The sequence below is a fragment of the Peromyscus eremicus genome, chromosome 1, assembly GCF_949786415.1.
Source record: "Peromyscus eremicus chromosome 1, PerEre_H2_v1, whole genome shotgun sequence".
In the NCBI taxonomy this organism is placed as follows: Eukaryota; Metazoa; Chordata; class Mammalia; order Rodentia; family Cricetidae; genus Peromyscus; species Peromyscus eremicus.
In genome coordinates, this window is record NC_081416.1 from 75,397,150 (window position 1) to 75,417,587 (window position 20,438).

The 20,438-nt window shown below is 48.0% G+C and overlaps 2 protein-coding genes across 2 annotated transcripts; both read left to right on the top strand.

Annotated features, from left to right (window-relative positions):
* Positions 1–212: 212 nt before the first annotated feature.
* On the top strand, positions 213–2,463 carry Sephs2 (selenophosphate synthetase 2). Its single transcript, XM_059250877.1, has one exon. It carries the CDS (start codon positions 420–422, stop codon positions 1,761–1,763), a length of 1,344 nt encoding a protein of 447 aa, XP_059106860.1. The 5' UTR covers positions 213–419; the 3' UTR covers positions 1,764–2,463.
* Positions 2,464–15,199: 12,736 nt separating this feature from the next.
* Positions 15,200–18,257, top strand: Dctpp1 (dCTP pyrophosphatase 1). The gene is made up of 3 exons (XM_059250887.1): positions 15,200–15,454; positions 16,152–16,262; positions 17,820–18,257. Exons 1-3 carry the CDS (start codon positions 15,273–15,275, stop codon positions 18,118–18,120), a joined length of 594 nt encoding a protein of 197 aa, XP_059106870.1. The 5' UTR covers positions 15,200–15,272; the 3' UTR covers positions 18,121–18,257.
* The last annotated feature ends 2,181 nt before the right edge of the window (positions 18,258–20,438 follow it).

Consider the following 20,438-nt stretch of genomic DNA (forward strand, 5'->3'; position numbering starts at 1 on the left):
TATATGAGGGGACTGTAATACCAACACTTAGGAAACTGAGGCAGACGGATAGACAGACGCGAGTTCGAGGCCACCCTGGTCTACATAGAGACGCGCGTTCCAGGCCAGTTACAAAAGGCTCACGTGACGATCTCGCGGGGACCGGTTATGCAAGCAGACGGTTAATTTGTAATTTACCTTCCCGAGTAAAGGAAGCCCGCCCCTCGGTACCGGAGCCGTCATTGGGTGGTGCAGCTGTCAATCACGCCGTATATAAATAGAGGCCGCGCGGCGCTCGGCCCGGCAGCGTGGCTGGCGTCCTCCGGTCCGACACGTGTGGCACACCATCTCCTCCGGGAACCTCTGCCTGCTGTGGCAAGTGGGCTCGCCTGCAGGTACCGGGGCCTCTGCTCCGCCCGGCCTCCCCCGCAGGCGGCACGATGGCGGAAGCGGCGGCAGGCGCCAGCGGAGAGGCCATGGCGGCGCTGGTGGCGGCGGAAGGGTCCTTCGGCCCGGCGGGCCGGAGTTTCTCCAACTACCGGCCGTTCGAGCCCCAGACACTGGGCTTCAGCCCGAGCTGGCGGCTGACGAGCTTCTCTGGCATGAAGGGCTGAGGCTGCAAGGTCCCCCAGGAGACTCTGCTCAAACTCCTGGAGGGACTGACGCGGCCCGCGCTGCAGCCCCCGCTCGCCTCGGGTCTGGTCGGGGGTCCGGAAGAGACGGTGCAGGAAGGGGTCCTGGCGGCCAGGCCGGGCCCCAGCTCAGCCCTCCCCTCGCTGAGCATCGGGATGGACTCCTGCGTCATCCCCCTGAGGCACGGCGGCCTGTCGCTGGTGCAGACCACCGACTTCTTTTACCCCCTGGTGGAAGATCCCTACATGATGGGGCGCATAGCCTGTGCCAATGTGCTCAGTGACCTCTACGCCATGGGCATCACCGAGTGCGACAACATGTTGATGTTACTCAGTGTCAGCCAGAGCATGAGTGAAAAGGAACGCGAGAAGGTGACGCCGCTCATGATCAAAGGCTTCCGTGATGCTGCAGAGGAGGGAGGAACTGCCGTGACCGGTGGACAGACGGTGGTCAACCCCTGGATTATCATCGGTGGGGTGGCCACTGTGGTGTGTCAGCAGAACGAATTCATAATGCCTGATAGTGCGGTGGTAGGAGACGTGCTGGTGCTGACCAAACCTTTGGGAACCCAGGTTGCCGCCAATGCCCACCAATGGCTGGATAATCCTGAGAAGTGGAATAAGATCAAGATGGTGGTTTCCAGAGAGGAAGTAGAGTTGGCCTATCAGGAAGCTATGTTCAACATGGCTACTCTAAACAGAACTGCTGCTGGGTTGATGCACACATTTAATGCCCACGCAGCCACAGATATCACAGGCTTTGGCATTTTAGGACACTCTCAGAACCTCGCAAAACAACAGAAAAATGAAGTGTCCTTTGTCATTCATAACCTGCCAATCATTGCCAAGATGGCTGCCATCAGCAAAGCCAGTGGGCGCTTTGGCCTCCTCCAGGGAACATCAGCTGAAACCTCTGGGGGTTTACTGATTTGTCTGCCAAGAGAACAGGCGGCCCGCTTTTGTTCGGAGATCAAATCTTCCAAGTATGGAGAGGGTCACCAAGCATGGATCGTGGGCATCGTGGAGAAGGGAAACCGGACAGCCCGGATCATTGACAAGCCTCGCGTTATTGAAGTTCTACCTCGGGGAGCCGCTCCTGCTGCTGCTGCTGCTCCTGAAAATTCCAACGCCGCCGCTGAGCCTAGTATATGAAATGGAATAATAGCAGAAGTTGTTGGGGACTCAGAGCCATTCCACGCGCTCACGGACTGTTGCCCAGGGTTGATTTTAAGACCTTTGTGCAAAGGCTCTCTGCGTAGTGCCTCCAGGTGCCCTTGCTAGTTCCATCCAAAGCTGCCTGTATGTCCATCTAGGGCCATAAGTAGCATTGGGGGAATGTGTGTTCATCTGTTGAGTGATTGAGGAGCAGGAAGCCTTTTCCCAAAGCAAGATGAGACTATTCCAGGTTGAGGGATTTTTTTCTTTGCACTGAGTTGATTGATTTCTGCACAGGGAGTAAAGATTATTAAGATTACATACGGAAAAAGTAAACTGCAACATGAAAAGAAATTAGAGTTTGGACCAATATATTGATAAGTCTAAATTGTTAGAACTCCTACTGATTCATTGTCAAATTCGTTATTAATTTTTCTGAGAAACCGCCTCTTTTCCTATTCTGGACAAGAGTTGAGCAACTTGTCCAACTAGGAAAGGAAGACGCAGTCCCCTGCCTTGGTCTCTGTTAATGATGTCTCCTCCTGTAACTCCCACTAAGGACTGGAAGAGACTGAACAAGTCTCAGAGCCAGGTGATGGTGGTCATTAATATACTAAATCTTATGCTGAAAATTCCCGGAGATTTAGTTAATAAAGAAAATTTCTTACAGCTAAATAAAAGGGACTTCGTTGAAAAACTCTTGTGGCTCCTGTTTGATTTCGTGGGTCAGTTTTGTTTTGTTTCCGGCAGGTTCTCGTGTAGTGGAGGATGGCCTTGAACTCCTGTGTGCTGAGTCCAGGTGTGTGCGGCCGAGCCTAGCTGGAATTCTGAATCTTTGGATCCCTTGATGTTTCGAACCTACAAAATAGAAAGTGGATGTTGTCCCGCCCCAGAGCCCGGGTATTTGAGTTTGCTTGTCCCCAAGCGGTGACAGAAGAGGACTTGGAATAGATGTAAACTCCAGGAATTACAAGGTAGACAGGAAATAGAAAAAAAAAAAAAAAAAAAAGTGGGCAGTGTTTAAAAGCTAGGAAGATAGAGCAAAACTGGCTTAGCAGAGTAAAGAGGCCTTCTGAAAGTGGGGGTACTAACAGGAAATAGCTCTGGAAGGATTCAGCAAGGTGGAGGCAAGGCGTTGGCATGGGAAGAGACCTGGCTAAAAGCTTATACACAGCAATTAATGTCCTCACATTTTGTGGCACCCCGCCCCCACACTTGGAGATCGGTGACTACCTTTATCTCTGGGAGGAAAAAAGCCGGGAACACCAAGTGCATCAGTAGACAGCCTGACGTCGCTTGCCTAGCATACTTGAAACCCTGGGTTCAGTCCCTAGCACCAAGTAAGCCTGCTGGTGTAACCAGCACTTGGGAGATAGAAGCAGAAGGAGCAGAAGTCAAGGTCATCTTTGGTTATATAGTAAGCTCAAGGCTAGCCTAGGCTACATCTACATGAGACCCTGTCTCAACACCCCCCTACAAAAGAAAACAGCTAGGATTTGTTGGAGGGTGCCTAGCACTTAAGAGCTTTGGTTCAGTACACAGTGCTTTGGGGGTTGGGTGGTGATATAAGGAGATAAGTTTTAAAACACTGGCCGGGGAGTTGTGTAATTCAGTGTTACAGTGGTGCGGCTCGGGCAAAGTCCTAGTTTAATCTGCCACCAGAAAGGGTAACCTTGGCAAGAAGCTTAAGAGGACCCAGGTACCATCTAGTAGCGTGACAGTTGAAATACTCTGGAGGTGACCATGTCCAGAACACAGTTGTTTAAATGCAAACGTGAAACTCTTTATAAGTAAAAGCACTACCCTGAAGTTTCCCAATACACTAAGACTTTAATGCCTGCCCACCCACCAACTGCCCCAACACACTTGACAGCATCTTGCTGTCTAACCGAGGCTTGTCTAGATCTTCCCGCTTTGGCCTCAAAGGTTTTCGATACCTTGTCTTCCTGTCTGCTGAGAATGCAACTTTGTTCTTTCTTTTTGCAAAGTTGCTTCCCTTTCAAGGACTAGCTGCTAGGCCAGCTCTATTACTGAGCTGCACTCCCTGGCTGCCCGTGTCTTTTGGTATTGTTTTAGGCAAGGTCTTGCTATGTAGCTGGATCTGGCCTGGAACTTGCTAGGTAGACCAGGCTGGTTCAGAGCTCAGAGATTCCCCTGCGGCTGCCTCTCCTGTGCCCGGATTAAATGTATGTGCCGCCACACCCAACTCATTCTTTAGTTTTTCCTTTATTTTATTTTACGTATGTAAGTGTTTTGCCTGCATGTATGTTTACATCACACACGTGCAGTGCCCCTCAGAGGCCAGAAGAGGGCTTTGAATCCCCTGGAACTGGAGTTAGAGATGGTTGTGGGTGCTGGGGATGGAACCTGGGCTCCTGCATGAGCAGCCAGTGCTGGTATGATGAGCCATCTCTCTGTCCCTCATTCTTTATTGTTGCTGGGTTTTTGTTTGTTTGTTTGTTTGTTTTTCTTTTTTGAATCAGGGCCTCAATAAATAGCCCTGGCTGTCCTGGAACTGACTCTGTAGCCCAGGCTGGCCTTGAACTCATAGAGATCCACCTGCCTCTGCCTCTCATGTGCTGGGACTAAAGGCGTGCCCCACCACTGCCCAGCTTATTCTTATTTTTAAATAAGAGCAATCAAGGATCACTAGGCATTTGAGGCAAGCTTCCAACTTGGAAAAAAAAAATTAAGGGAAAGACAGTTCAGAGAGAAGCAGGGTAAGAAGGGAAGTCCAGAAGGATGATTTCTCAGGGAAAGTGCTTGGGATCCGGAGACCTAAACACACAATACAGCAAGAGATGACGAGGTGGAAGAGGCTGGCAGAAAACAAAATCATGAAAAAGATGTGTGGTAGACAAGGAAAATATATGAAAATCAGTTGATCCAGGAGCTCCAGTAATAAGACAGGTGAAAGAAAGAAACTTGCCAGGCGGTGGTGGCGCACGCCTTTAATCCCAGCACTGGGAGGCAGAGCCAGGCGGATCTCTGTGAGTTCGAGGCCAGTTTGGTCTACAGAGCGAGATCCAGGACAGGCACCAAAACTACACAGAGAAACCCTGTCTCGAAAAACCAAAAAAAAAATAAAATAAAAAAGGAACTTACCAGAGAGTAATGCAAGCGTTCTCAAACTTAAAAGGCTGCAAGTGGGGGCTGGAGCCGGCTCAGCAGCTGAGAGCATTAGCTGCACTTCCAGAGGACCCAGGTACCATCCTCAGTACCTACATGGCAGCTCACAACCATCCATAACTCCAGTTCCAGGAGATCTGGTGACTTCTTCTGAACCCAAGGGCATCAGGCATATATGTCATGCTTATGTATGTATGCAAGCAAAACATTACATCATACATGTGAAATAATTTTTAAAGGGTTTTGTTTTTGTTTTTGTTTTGTTTTGTTTTTCTTTAGTTGAAAGTAGGTAGGCCTGCTGGTACCTTCCTATAATCCCAGGACTTGGGTAGGGGAGTCAGAAAGATCAGGGGTTCAAAGTCACCCTCACGTGTATAGAAAGTTCTAGGTAAGCCTGGGCTATATGAACCCTGTCTCAAAAACAAAACAGAAAGTAAGTTGAAAATTCCATGCCTCTTTAATTCCCAGCATAGTGAATTTTGTTATTACTGTTTGTTTTGAGGCAGGGGCAGATTTTACAGCCAAGACTATGCTGGAACTCACTGAACCCTAGGATGGCCTTGAACTTGTGACACTCCTCCTGCCTCAGCTTCCCAAGGACCAAATTGACAGGTGTGAGCCACCGTGCCCAACTCTAATATAGAGACTTCCAAGACATACTAATTTTACAAAGCTTTAAATTGTCAGAAGTAATGATGATGAGTTCAAGGCCAGCCAGAACTACACAGGGAGCCCCTGTCTCAAAACAAAGATATTTTGAGACGTGCAAAATATCCAAACAGTTTCATCCCATGCAGTCTTTCTCAGGGAACTACCGGAAAGGCTAAGCATGTGTTTCAGTGGTGAAACAATTTCCTAGTGTGTGTTAGGCCTGTGTTTAATCCCAGAACCATGAAAACAAGCAAGCAAAACTGCTGGGCGTTGTGTTCCCAGAGAACAAAGAGAAAAGGAAACAAAACTGGACCTCACTGGAGAGAGGGGAAGCCAGCAGGCACCCTGAGGACACAGCCCACCAGCAGAACCAGAAGTCTGTCGGCAAGAACACAATTCAATGGAGTCTTGGCACATCGACTTGTGTGGAATCTGTACAGGAAGAATAACGGACAATATATAAAGATCAGTGATAATCATATAGAAAGTTAACAAATGGAAACAAAAAAGAAAAACCCAGCCAAAAAAGCAACTCAGTAGTATAAAGGAAATGTAACCATGCCATAGTATTCAATAATCACTACCACAGTTGATATAAATGTCACTTAATAACAACGAAAGTTGATCATCTGTTCTCCATGCTCTTACAGAGCTCTTGACCAAATGCTGGGGTGTGGACCCCACTGCAGGTCTCCAACTTCTCACGTGGTACTCTAGCATTCATTAACTTTAAACTCAGTAGCTTTTCCAGGGGTGTTAGACAAACCAAGACCATCCGCCCGGCACCTCTCACTTTTCTTTACCTTACTCCCAATAGAACCCCACTTTAGACTCTAACTGGCTGGTCCATTTTCACTCCTGTCCCGGCTCAAACCCCTTCAAAACGCCTGAGAATACAGCTCAGTAGTAGAATAGTGCATGTATGAAGACCAGCCTTAGTTCTGTCCCCAGGACCACCATTCCCCAAATCTTAAAAATAATTTAAATTTAAAAGTCTTTCAGGCTGAAGAGATGGCTCAGTGGTTAAGAGCGCCACCTGCTCTTCTTCCAGAGGACCTGGGTTGAATTCCCAGCACCCATGTGACAGCTCACAACTGTCTGTAACCCCAGTTCCAGGGGACCCGACACCCATGGCAAAACACCAATGCACATAAAATAAAGTTTAAAAAAGACAAAAGTCTTTCAAAAGAAACCTCACAAAGGACCCTTCTGTCTCCTCAGCAGACATCAGCTACGGAAGGCCTGTGGGCAGAGCTCAGTGTCGGGCACTCTAGGCACGCTAGCACCCAGTCCTTCTCCCACTTGTCCTATAATTGTGTCATTTAAAATGTATTAATTTACTTTAAAATTATTCTCTGAAGGGGCTGGGGTGGGGGCTGGGGTGAGGGCTGGGGTGAGGGCTGGGGTGAGGGCTGGGGTGGGGGCTGGGGTGGGGGCTGGGGTGGGGGCTGGGGTGGGGGCTCAGTGGGTAGAGTGCTGGGCCTCCCATGCATGAAGCCCTAGGTTTAATCCCCAGTTTTTTTAAAAAAGGAAAAAAGTAAACTTTTGTTCTGGTGCACTGACTCTCGGCAGGTAAAAGCACTTAGCCCGATATCTTGAGTTCAAGCCCGGTAATCCATGGAGGGAGGGGAGAACAGACTCTGAGAAGTTGTCCTCTGACCTGCACTTTGTGTGTGAACACATACACATCACACACACACACACACACACACACAGTAAATATAAAGTAAAAATTTAAAAATAGAACAAAATTGTTCCCTAGTATATAAGCTTCAAGAGGACAGGGATGCTCACGCCTCAGACTGATCAGTATCTCGTTAAGTGTTCTGGAGGGAGAGGGGGGAGATGGAGAGAAGGGAGGGAGAAGCGGGAGTGGACCTTGAGGACCGTCACCCTTTCTCACATTGTCCTGGCTCTGATGTCTGCTGACTCCCAGCAGTGGAAGCTGGTATCATTTATCTACAAAACAAGTCTTTGGAGAGGAAATTCGAGTTGGGCCTGTTTTCCCACTTAAAGGGACTTTCTCTCTCCTGATTTATTGGTGTGTATGAGTGGTTTGCCCGCATGTATGCATGTGCACCACCTGTGTGCCTGGTGCCCATGTAGTCAGAAAAGGGTGTCAGATCCCTTAGAACTGGAGTTACGAATGGATGTGAGCCACCATGCAGGTGCTGGGAACTGAACTGGGTCCTCTGCAAGCGCAGCAGTGCCTGACCACGGAGCCATCTCTCCAGCCCCTTAAAGGCTCTCTGATTGCTTCATTTTCTAGACAGCATTTGACAGTAGAGAAGGAAAGAGAAGTGGTTGGAGGTGTCCTTTGTGGGTCCTTGACTTAACCCAGGCAGAGTTCAAGGTTGACAGTATGGAAGCATCCAAGCCTGCCTTGGGGACAGGCTGGACATAAAAGTGAAGACAGCGGGCGGTAGAGATGACAATGCCATGGGTGGACATGAGAATCTAAGAGCAAACAGGGCAGGCTGGAGAGATGGCTCAGTGGTCAAGACTGCTGGCTGCTCTTCCAGAGACCTGGGTTCAGTTCCCAGCACCCACATGGCAGCTCACAACTGTCTGTGACCCCATTTTCAGGGGATCTGACACCTTTTTCCGGCTCTGTGGGTACCAGGTTCACAGGTTCACAGGGTACCAGGTTCATGCACAGACATGCAGGGAGAACACTCATAAACATTCTCTCAAGCAAGCAGGTGATTGAGGAGAAGGAAGAGAAGGATACAGTAAGAGCAGAGGACAGGGCTTACAGGACAGGACGGAGCAGAGGGAAGGCCATGCTAGGCAGCCTGGAGACAGGTTCACTGCCTCCTCCTCTCCTCCCCAACCAGAGTGGCAGCATTAGCACTGCCTTACCTCAGCCTGAGTCAGGACCCTGGCCTCTGAAGGCCTCAGTCTCACAGTTGTGACTTAGGTGCAGCCCGGCTGAGCATGACGGAATACACCTGTAATTCCAGCCCCCAGGAAGCTGAAGTGGGAGGAAATAACCTGTGCTACATAGTTTTTAAGGCTAACCTGGGCTACACAGTGTGTTTAAGGCTAACCTGGGCTACATAGTGAGCCCGTTTCAGAATTTTAAAAGGAGTGGGAGGCAGTCATGGAGGAAACACAATGAGATACGCTCCAACATAAACTCGTTAGATCCACTGAGTACCTGCTCTGAGCAAACTCTGGGTCTCAATAAACTCTGGTTTAGGTGTCTAGACAAAAAATTATGATGAAAGGTTAGAGTGCCATGAGAATTAGAAAGACAAAGGCTCAAATTCCTTTCTTGTTAAAATAAAATTTTCAATGATTTATTTTTATTTTATTTGCATTGGTGTTTTGCCTGCATATATGTCTGTGTGAGGGTGTCAGGTCCCTTGGAACTGGAGTTACAGACAGTTGTGAGCTACCACGTGGGTGATGGGAATTTAACTTGGATTCTCTGGAAGAGCAGCCAATGCTGTTCACAGCTGAACCATCTCTCCAGTTCATCCTTTCCTTTTAAAAATGTAGTGTGCAAAACTCAAGTCCAAGTGGATCAAAGACCTCAACATAAATCCAGTTACACTAAACTTAATAGAAGAGAAGGTAGGAAGTATTCTTGAATGCATTGGCACAGGAGATCACTTCCTAAATAAAACACCAGCAGCACAGACACTGAGCACAACAATTAATAAATGGGAACTCTTGAAAATGAGAAGCTTTTGTAGGGCAAAAGACACAGTCAATAAGGCAAAAAGACAGCCTACAGAATGGGAGAAGACCTTCACCAACCCCACATCTGACAGAAGACTGATCCCCAAAGTATATAAAGAACTCAAGAAACTAGACAACAAAATACCTAACAATCCAATTAAAAAATAGGCTAAAGAGCTAAACAGAGAATTCTCAAAAGAAGAATCTCAAATGGCTGAAAGACATTTAAAGAAATGCTCAGCATCCTTAGTCATCAGAGAAATGCAAATCAAAACGACTCTGAAATACCACCTTACACCTGTCAGAATGGCTAAGATCAAAAACACTAATGACAGTCAATGTTGGAGAGGATGCGGAGCAAAGGGAACACTCCTCCGCTGTTGGTGGGAATGCAAACTTGTACAACCACTATGGAAACCAGTATGGTGGTTTCTCAGAAAATTGGGAATCGATCTACCTCAAAACCCAGCCATACCACTCTTGGGCATATACCCAAGGAATGCTCAATCATACCACAAAGATACATGCTCAACTATGTTCATAGCAGCACTATTTGTAATAGCCAGAACCTGGAAAGAACCTAGATGCCTGTCAACTGAAGAATGGATTAAGAAAGTGTGGTACAAGTACACAATGGAGTACTACTCAGCAGAGAAAAACAATGACAGCATGAAATTTGCAGACAAATGGATGGAACTAGAAAATATCATCCTGAGTGAGGTAACCCAAACCCAGAAGGACAAACATGGTATGTACTCACTCATAAGTGGATACTAGATATAAAGCAAAGAACAATCAGACTGCAACCCACAGAACCAGGGAGGCTATATAGCAGGGGGGACCCTGGGATGACTGTGGCTTATAATAAGTCTTGGTTTTACTCAATTACTGGGTAAGCCTCAATGAAACATTTCATTATTAGAATAAGAATTAATACTGTATCAAACTGATAATAGAAAAATAAATAAATAATTTTTTTAAAAGTAGTGTGTGTGTTTTGTTGGTTGTTTTTGGTCTTTTGGGGGGGCCTGCCACTCAGCTCCCAAGTAAATCACACATGGAGGCATATTACTACTTATAAATGCCCAGCCTTAGCTTGACTTCTTTCTTGCCAGCTTTCCTTAACTTAAAATTATTCTATCTACCTTTTGCCTCTGGGCTTTTCCCATTCTCTTACTTCTGTAAATCTTACTATTACTCCATGGCTTGCTGTGTAGCTGGGTGGGCTGGCCCCTGGAGTCCTCCTCCTTCTCGGGCTACTTCTTTTTTCCCTTTCTCCCAGATTTCTCCCTCTATATATTCTTTCTGCCTGCCAGCCCCACCTGTCCTTTCTCCTGCCTTGCTATTGGCCGTTCAGTTCTTTATTAGACCATCAGGTGTTTTAGACAGGCACAGTAACACAGCTTCACAGAGTTAAACAAACGCAACATAAACAAAAGTAACACACCTTAAAATAATGTTCTACAACTGTGTGTGTGTGTGTATGTGTGTGCACGTGCACACATGCTCAAGAACACATGTATGGAGGTCAATCCTTCTGACCCAAACTCTTGCCTTTTTCAAGAGCATTTAGCTTTCCAGAGTGAGAAGCTTTTAAGCAGGGCTCTGTGGGATGGGCACATTAGGATTGGGTGTGTGGAGAAGGGGATAGGCATCCAGATGGAGGAACTTTGTGAATAAAGGCAGGCAGGGAAGGTGTGGGACCTTCTGACTGGATTTCAGCATGTGTGGAGGGGACACGGGTAGAACCACAGACCTCTAGGGGTATTGGAGTCCCCTCAGCCTGAAAGGGCTAAGCTAGAAATTCCTAAAGTCTCCATCTTTGATTGTTGCTGAAAGTTTTCCTGTGTCCCAGCCGGCCGGTGGTCGGAACAAATCTCTCCCACTCTCATCCCCCAAGTAAACACACAAAGACTTATATTAATTAAAACTGCTCGGCCATTAGCTCAGGCTTACTACTGACTTGCTCTTACACTTAAACTCAGCCCATTTCTGTTACTCTATATGTCACCATGTTTTCCATGGCTTTACCTGTGTTACATTACATGCTGCTCCCTGGACAGTGGGCTGGCATCTCCTCACTCAGCCTTCCTCTTCCCAGAATTCTCCTTGTCTGCTTATCCCGCCTATACTTCCTGCCTGGCTACTGGCCAATCAGCACTTTATTTATCAACCAATCAGAGCAACACATATTCACAGCATACAGGACATCCCACAGCACTTGGTCCTCCTGAAAAAATATAACAAGATTAATACGGTGGTGGATGTAGCTATGGATACATATTGTCTCATTCTACCCACCACACATGAAGGGTCCTTTGAGGCCACCTAGGCCAGATCCCTATGATCTGTATAGGGAAACTGAGGCTAAGATTAGCAAAGATCTTCTCAAGGGCACTGGCAGCGGGTACCCAAGCCCTCAGCTCCTAGTATCCAAGCATACCCTATTGTCTCTGTCTCACTGGTCAGGGCAAGTCTCTCTGCTGTCACATAATCTGCCTAGCTATAAGTCTTCACCACGGTCTTCTCAAGCAGCTCTTACCTCTTCCATTCCAGTTTCCCAAAGAGCCATACTGGGACCATTGGGGAAGGTGGCCAAACTCTTTTGAGAGCAGCAGAGAGAATGCAAGCATGTACATGCTTGCCTGACCCAAGCCAGGCATCCTGTAAAATATTTATTGGCTTCTGCTAGAGAGTCACCCTTGGTTTGAAAAGATACAATTTCTTGGGAGGCTAGGTCTATAAAGGGCTATTGACAAGTGTGAACTGAAAGACAAGTCCAAATACATTGAGGCCGTAATTAAAGCAGGCAGGTTGGACTGCCAAGGTATGTCTAAGGAGACTGGAGAAAACTGACTGGATATGGGGGGAAGAGGGAAGAGCCTGGGAATAAGAGGACAGCTAATGAGGCCACGTGCACACTCATATCCATTCCCTCCCTGTAGGGCTGGCCTTTTCTTCAGAGGATGCTACTGTGACAAAGGACCATGGATGTTTCTGCCAGATCCTTTTACAAGATGGCTCATTGTGGAAAGGCCCTTGCCACATAAGCCTATCAACCCGAGTTCAATCCCTGGGACCCACAGCAGCAAGAACCAACTCCATAAAGTTGTCCTCTGACCTCCAGATGCCCATTGCCACACACACACACACACACACACACACACACACACACACACACACACACTAATAATACATTTAAAAGGTTCTTAAAAGATGCCTTACAGAAGCTCACAGGCAGAGTCTCCTGGGGAGAATGCAGAGGTGACCCCGACTCTCCTCACCAACCTCCAAAGATTCCCTGAGCTCAGACTCTAAAAGCCTCATCAGTTACTCTTCCAAAACTGAGGCACACAGCATCCCTGTGAAGGGCTCTCCAAGGAGGTTCCAGAGAAGAGTTGCAGTTTTGTTTTTGTTCTAATTTTGAAATAAATCTTACTGTTTAGACCTGGCTGGCCCTAGAATTCATGTGTTGTTGTTGGTTTTTACTCTTTTGGGAGCCTGCTACCCAGCTTCCACATAAATCACACATGGGGGCTTATTCTTACTTATAAACGCCCGGCCTTAGCTTGGCTTGTTTCTTGCCAGCTTTATTTAAATTATCCCATCTGTCTTTTGCCTCTGGGCTTTTCCCATTCTCTTACTTCTGTAAATCTTATTCTTACTCCATGGCTTGCTGTGTAACTGGGTGGCTGGCTCCTGGAGTCCTCCTCCTTCTCTCACTAGTCCCTTGATCTTTTTCTCTCTCCTCCCAGCTTCCTCCTTCTATTAATTCTTTCTGCCTGCCAGCCTCACCCATCCTTTCTCCTGTCTCACCATTGGCTGTTCAGTTCTTTATTAGACCATCAGGTGTTTTACATAGGCAAAGTAACACAGCTTCACAGAGTTAAACAAATGCAACATAAACAAAAGTAACACATCTTAAAATAATATTATACAACACATATATAGACCAGGCTAGCCTCAGACTCAGAGATCCACCTGCCTCTACCTCCTGAGTGCTGGGATTAAAGTTTTGCACCACCACACCCCATCTGGTGCTCTAATTTTATTATTTTTATTTGTTGTGGATTTTTAATAAAAAATTATTATATTTACTTGTGTGTAACATTAATTTCAAATGGCCTTATCAATAAAAAACCCAGAGCCAGGTAATGGGGTAAATACTGAAAGATCAGAGAAGCAGAACAAGCCACAGCCAACCTCACCTCAACAACTCCTCATCCAATCCTGTTTCCATGAATCCTCAGACTGAAAGCTTCCGAGTCCTCACCCGAATGGATCTCAGCTGAACTGCTGCTAAAAGCCTAAAAGCTTAAAAGCCTCCAGTTCCCGGTCATCACACTTTATATACCTTTCTGCTTCCTACCATCACTTCCTGAGATTAAAGGCACGTGTCTTTCCCAAGCAAAGACATGAGATCTCAAGTGCTGGGATTAAAGGTGTGTGCCACCACTGCCTGGCTTTGTTTCCAGTGTGGCCTTGAACTCACAGCGGGTACAGAGCCCCATGCCTATAATTCCAGTATTTAGAAGATGATGGAGAAGGATTGGCGTGAGTTTGATGGTAGCCTGAGCTACATAGTGAGTTCCAGGACAGCCTGGGTTACAATGTAAAACCCCGCCTGGAAAAAAATAAAATTAAATTAATCAAAGCAACAAACAAAAAATGCCTCTTCTTAGGTAACTCCATTCTTGCCATGGTTAATGACGCAGTGATTCTTCAGGTTTGAAATTAATAACTCTCAAGAGCTGGGGTAGCTCAGTGGACTGGGTCAAGCACTTGCCTAGTAAGGTCAAGTCTCTAGGTTGGATTCCAGCACCCATAAAAATGGGAAAGGGGGTACTTCAGCAGTGAAGAACCTTTGCTACTCCTGCAGAGGGGTCAGGGTCTGGTCCCCAGTACCCACAGTGGGTGGCTCACACCTGCCGATAACTCTAGATAGCTTCAGGGGATTCCACATCTCTGACCTACACGGACAACTTCACTCGTGTGCACATACCCAGCCACACACATACACACAATTTTCTTTGTAGATTTTAAGGAGGAAAAAAATCTTAAGGAGCTGGAAAGATGACTCCAAGGACAAGATCATTTGCTGTTCCTGCAAGTTCTATTCCCAGTACCCACTGGCATCTTACAGCCGTCTGTAACTTCAGTTCCAGAGAACGTGACATCCTCTTCTGGCTGCCCTGGGCAGAAGACACGCAAGTGGTCCACAGACAGACATGCAGACAACACACACACACACACACACACACACACACACACACACACACACACACTAATACATACATACATACATACATACATAAATACAAATGTCTTTTTTTTTTTTAAAGAGCCTTCAGAAACTCGCTAACATAAGCGAGTTTGGTGTCCTCTTGTGTGTTATGTAAGGCTGTGATAGTGACCCATGGAGCTGGAAAGGTGGGAAGAGGCCAGACCCTATCTACCTGCCACAAATTTCTGTGTCCTGTATTCTGTGCTGCAGATAAAGAGGAGGAATACCTTCCTCTCCCTGTAGGACAAGGATGGGTTATTTGCTTCCAATTATTGGAATCCGCTGGAGCAGGACATTGACACGGGATACAACGCCTGGGTCCTCCTTGTGTCTGGTAGTCTGCACTCTTTCCGGTCGAGGTCGACCTCATTCAAATTGTGTGAAGGCTGTTCTGGAGCCTTAAGCAGTGTTCCTAACTAAGAGACAACGCAAACATTGGGTCCTTCACTTGTAGGGTTTTGCTTGCAGCGGACACGCCTCCTCCGCTCCTGCCACTTCACTTTGGCGCCATCTGGCGTTCATTAAGCAAACAACGTCGCATTAGGCTTTGTGCTCTTGTCTCTTTCCCAGATTGAACTGGTCCGTTTCCCTTTAAGTTTCCCCCAGGCGGAAGAACTCGAGGGGACACAGGCGAAGAAAACACACTTGAAGCTCCCGCAGATTGGTCCAGTCCGGATAAGGGGCGGACCGTAGCAAAATCCACATATTTGAGTGGGCCCTCCTCGGGCTCCGCCCCGGGAACGCACCAAGACACTATGATTGGCCGGGACCCTGGAGGCGGCTCCGAGCGCGGCGCGGTGTTTGCTCGCGCCCGCGCGGCGGGACAGGTGGGCGGGATGTCCCAAGCTGGTGGAGGTACGCGTGGTGATGCGGGGCAAGAAGATGCTGCTGCTGCTGGCCCGTTCAGCTTCAGCCCGGAGCCCACGCTTGAGGACATGTAAGCAAGTCCTTGTCCTGCCTCGGGTGAAGAGATTGGCCCTTTTGTCGTAGTGGGGAGGTCCCCTCCACGTGGTCCGCAAGAAGAACATGCTCGTGTCCGTCGGGGCCCTCCTGGCGGACCTCTGGCGAGCCTAGCCAAACCTCATCTGCACCGTGCACCACCTGAAGCCGGGGAAAATGAGTAATGCCCCCGGGCATGTTAATACCAACCTTTAGTCCAACTTTGAGGAGATAACGGAGGTCTGATAGTGCCTTGCACCCCAAGAGTGAGGGTGGGAGGACAGGGGAGGCTGAAGTGTAGAGAGATGTTATTTCTTCTTGCAGAATATCAAGGAAGGCCCCCAGGGGACGTTGTCTCAAAACTGCATCCAGTGATTAGCTGGACTTTGGCGTTCAAACATAAGGGCGTTAAGGTAGAGAACCGGCAGAAGTAGCAGCAAAAAATGGAATTAATGAAGAGTGGTGCAAAATTTAGCGTGAGGTTAAAATCTGTACAGGGGCGCGTTCATTTCCAGATGATCAGAACAAGTCTTGTTAGGAGGTACTAACTTAAGGACATCCAAAAATTGACTGTGGGGTTCCTATTATGCCCCATCTCTATGTATGACCTGACCTGGTACCTGCCTGGGCCCGGGATCTTGTCCCTCACTCTCCAGCCCCGGGACTTGAACCACCTCCCTTTGTTTTCTTTCCAGTCGACGCCTCCATGCAGAGTTTGCCGCTGAGCGGGACTGGGAGCAGTTCCACCAGCCTCGGAACTTGCTCCTAGCCTTGGTGGGAGAAGTGGGCGAGCTGGCAGAACTCTTGTGAGTAGATGGGAGGCTTCCCGGAAGAGGCTGTTGTTCGGGGAGGGAAGCATGTATCTGAGCCTCAAACACAGTGGCGGGTTTGATTTTCCTTATTGCTGTATTCTGTGCTGCTGCTGGGGATATGGAGATGACAGAGGGTCCCAGTTTCCGGGGAGAGAAAAAGTGAGCAGACCTAGGACTGAGAGGACAGTTGTCACCAGCATTTTACCCCTGTGGGGACCGAAAATAAGGAATTTCAAAATAGGACCTGCCCAGTGGCCTGCCAGACAGGGAACTTCCACTTCAGAGGTGGTGAGGGGGCTGCTGAGATGTCTGAGTGCACCTCCTGCTCCTGCAGAAGAGCAGAGTTCAGTTCCCAGCACCCCACTTGCAGGTCATAATGCCCATAACTCCAGTTTCAGGGGATCTGACACTCTCTTCTGGCCGTGGAGGCTCCTGCATCTATGTAGTGCACGTACAGATACACAGGTGCCTGCGCACACCCACAATCAATACATTCTTTAAAAAAAGGAAGTAGTGAGGCAAGAAAGGGCAGGTTAAATTCTGGGAGAATCCAATATGAGGACTTTGTATCTGTTCTCGTTCTCTGGTCTGTCCCAAGTGTCTGGCCCATCGTAGGCATTTTGAAGAAGATGGAACTGTGGAAGACGAGGGTGGAGGCAAACCCAGGCAGAAAAGGTTGGAGCTAGAAAGTGATGGTGTTTGGACAGAGGGCCTGATAACCTGAGTTGCAGAAAGATCTCTGTGCCTGCAGGGCAGATTGGTCGTCGGAGAGAGTGGAGTAGACTAGTGAGCAGGCTGGAGTAGCCCTACCTCTGGGCAGCTGAAGAGCTGAAGACCAGAGAGCACACACGACATCTGAGAGCAGGCCATTCCTTTTTTACAGATGAGTTGGCATCAGCTGTAGGTTAGGTCATCTGGAACCGAAAGATGGGACCTTGGACCAGGCTGACTCCTAATGGAAGGAGACTGATAATAAATACATGAGCTAATTTTAAATGATCTGGAACTGTGGCGTGGGTTAAAAGGAGAGTAAAGTCAGATGTGGTGTGGGATGAAATCCCAGCTCTGGAGAGGAAGAGGCTGGAGGATCAGGTGTTCATGGGAGCGGAAGGGAGATGAAGAAGTAAGAGTTTCTGAGGTGGTAACCTCTGAATTGAGGCCCGAGAAAGAACAGTGACTGCAAACAGAAAAGGTGGTAGTGGCTTTGGGTGGGAGACTAATGGGTGAAGATGAGTTAACAGGAAGGTAAATCAGCTTCTGCACTGACAGGTCTGGGGTTTGGTTTGGAATGGCAGCAGCTAGGGCTAGGGCAAAGTAGCCTAGACCCTCCAAGTGTCTCAACAGTGTCCCTTGGTTGCTCCTTGGCTTGGTTAGTTGTGGGGGTTTGGCTGTTACCTGTTCCAGTCTCTTCCCCACCTGGCTCCATCCAGAGCCCAGGCAGGTAGATTACCTCAGAGGGGTTTTCTGGGCTATGGAAGTGTGATACTTGATAGACTGGAGGCGGGCCGGCTGAACTAACAAGCTCGTGTGTCTGTCCTGTTCTCTTTCCAGTCAGTGGAAGTCTGATGCAGAGCCTGGTCCTCAAGCCTGGCCGCCAAAGGAACGAGCAGCCCTTCAAGAGGAGCTTAGTGATGTCCTCATCTACCTGGTAGCATTGGCAGCCCGTTGTCATGTGGATTTACCTCGAGCAGTGGTCTCCAAAATGGACACCAACCGACGACGTTACCCAGTCCATCTCTCCCGAGGTTCTGCCTGCAAGTACACAGACTTGCCCCAAGAGACCATCTCAGAAAACCAGCCTGTGGGGGCTGCAGACCCTGCCTCTGAGTTGAAAAGCCAGGCCTCTACCTAGAAAACGGTGTCTGAACAGCAGAGATGGACTTGTTCTGGTCCACTCATACTAACTCATGGGTCTGAGTGAGACCCAAGAGTCTCCAAAAGATAGTCTACTGGTCTTTTCTCTCTCAATAAAATGATTTAAGGCAACAACATATAGATTTTTCTTGGGTGGCCTTCAGAGAAGCAGGACTCTCCAGTTGTTACTGTGTCTTTTCAACTTAAGACTTAGAAAAGCAGAGAACAGGAAGTAAATGTGGGCTACAAGTCTTTGATGGGTACAGAACACAGCTTCCTTTCCTCCTTGGTCCCGTGGTGTAAGAAAAGTCACCCACCCCTCTCACCTGGCTAAGTCTGTGCTTCCTCTCCAGCTAGATGGTGTTGAATGATTTATGTGGTGTGTGACCCAAGGCACACCACTTCCCCTAAGACCCCTAGGCCTGCCTCCCAAAAAGAGGAGTCCTGCAGAGAAAGCAGTGGTAGTGAGTACCTGCCCCTTGACCTGTTCCACATCAGTAAAGTGAGGGTCCCCAGCAAACCCCCCCCCCCCCCCCCCCCCGTCCTTTTCTCTAATGTCCCTTGCCTTCCCAGGTAAAACAGTTTATATTAAAACTGCTCTAGTTTTATATTCCCAAATCTACAGAATCTTATAAAACTCACTGTAGACCAGGCTGGCTTGAACTCACAGAGGTCCGCCTGCCTCTGCCTCCAGAGTGCTGGGATTAAAGACGTGCTCTACCATCCTGACCAATCTTAAAACATGACTTGATAGGGATGCTGGAGTATAGCTCTTCACAGTTGATGGCTTCTGGAGGTGGGTGGGGAGGACTCAGTTTTCGTTAAGGGACGGGACACTGGGAGTGTGACCGTGCTCCAGGGAGTAGATGGGCAACACAGATTGGACTTGGTGTATTTTTTTGCTTTTTTGGTGGGAGGGCAGACCCAGGAGAACTAGGAAGTGAGTATGACTGGGATGCACTGCGTGAAATTCTCAAATAATGAAAATATGATGGAAAATAAAGGTGTATGCCACAAAAGGGTGGGGGGACTTACTTCTAGGGCTGGAGAGATGCTTAGCAGTTACACACTTGCTGCTCCTCTTTCCGGTCTTTGTTGTTTGTTGAGACAAGGTCTCACTATGTATTGTTGGCTGGCCAGGAACTGGCTGTGTAGACCAGGCTGGCCTTGGACTCAAATCCATCTGCCTCCCAAGTGCTGAGATTAAAGGCGTGCACCACACCTAGCATCTTGCAGAGGACTGAAGTGTTCCCAGCACTCACATCAGGCTGCTCACAAATGCCTGTAACTCTAGCTCCAAATCTTACTCCCTCTTCTGGACTCCATCGGCACCTGCACTCAAGCATGCACAAATCCAGAGACTCATCCATCCCAGAGATCCACATGGTAAAGAAAACCAATTCCTCAAAAAAAAAAAAAAAAAAAAAAAAAAAAAAACTTAGCCGGGCGGTGGTGGCGCACGCCTTTAATCCCAGCACTCGGGAGGCAGAGCCAGGTGGATCTCTGTGAGTTCGAGGCCAGCCTGGGCTACCAAGTGAGTTCCAGGAAAAGGCGCAAAGCTACACAGAGAAACCCTGTCTCGAAAAACCAAAAAAAAAAAAAAAAAGAAAAGAAAACCAATTCCTGAAGTTGTCCTCTGACCTCCACACACACCATGGCACACAGTCCCCTCCCCCATATTTTTTTAAAATCACTAATTCCATACCTGTAATCCCAGCATTGAAGAGGCTGAGACAGGACCCACGTTTGAGAGCAGCTTGGCTACAAATTTTATTTTTCATATGTAAGAATGTTTTGTCTACATGTGTGTATGTGTACCATGTCAGTGCCTGGTGCCCATGGAAGTCAGAAGAGGGCTCTGGATCCCTAGAACTGGAGTTATGGATACTTGGAATGGAACCCAGAGCCTCTGCAAGACTAATATATAGAGATACCTACACACACACCCGGAGAAGTCACTGCCTACTTTCCCCATCACAGTTCTGGTGAACACCGGATTGTGATCGCCAATTTCCTTATCCATGCTACGCCATTCACTAGCTGTCCGCAACAGTGAAGATAAAATGGGGTTTGGAGCGAGCTGTGGAGGTGCAAGTTCGTAATCTCAAGACTCGGGAGGCAGTCCTTAAATCTGTATAACCCATTTCTCCCCATTTGACGCATTGATCCCCAAAGGCCAACACAGTCATCTAGTCATGAACATGTCCTGTTTATGGTTCTTTTCAGAACTGAGTGAGGCACAGCCAAAGGCAGGTGTGTGATTCTCCCAATCCCAGGAGTCCCTTTAGGCTACTTGACAGCCCCGCTTGGTTCCGA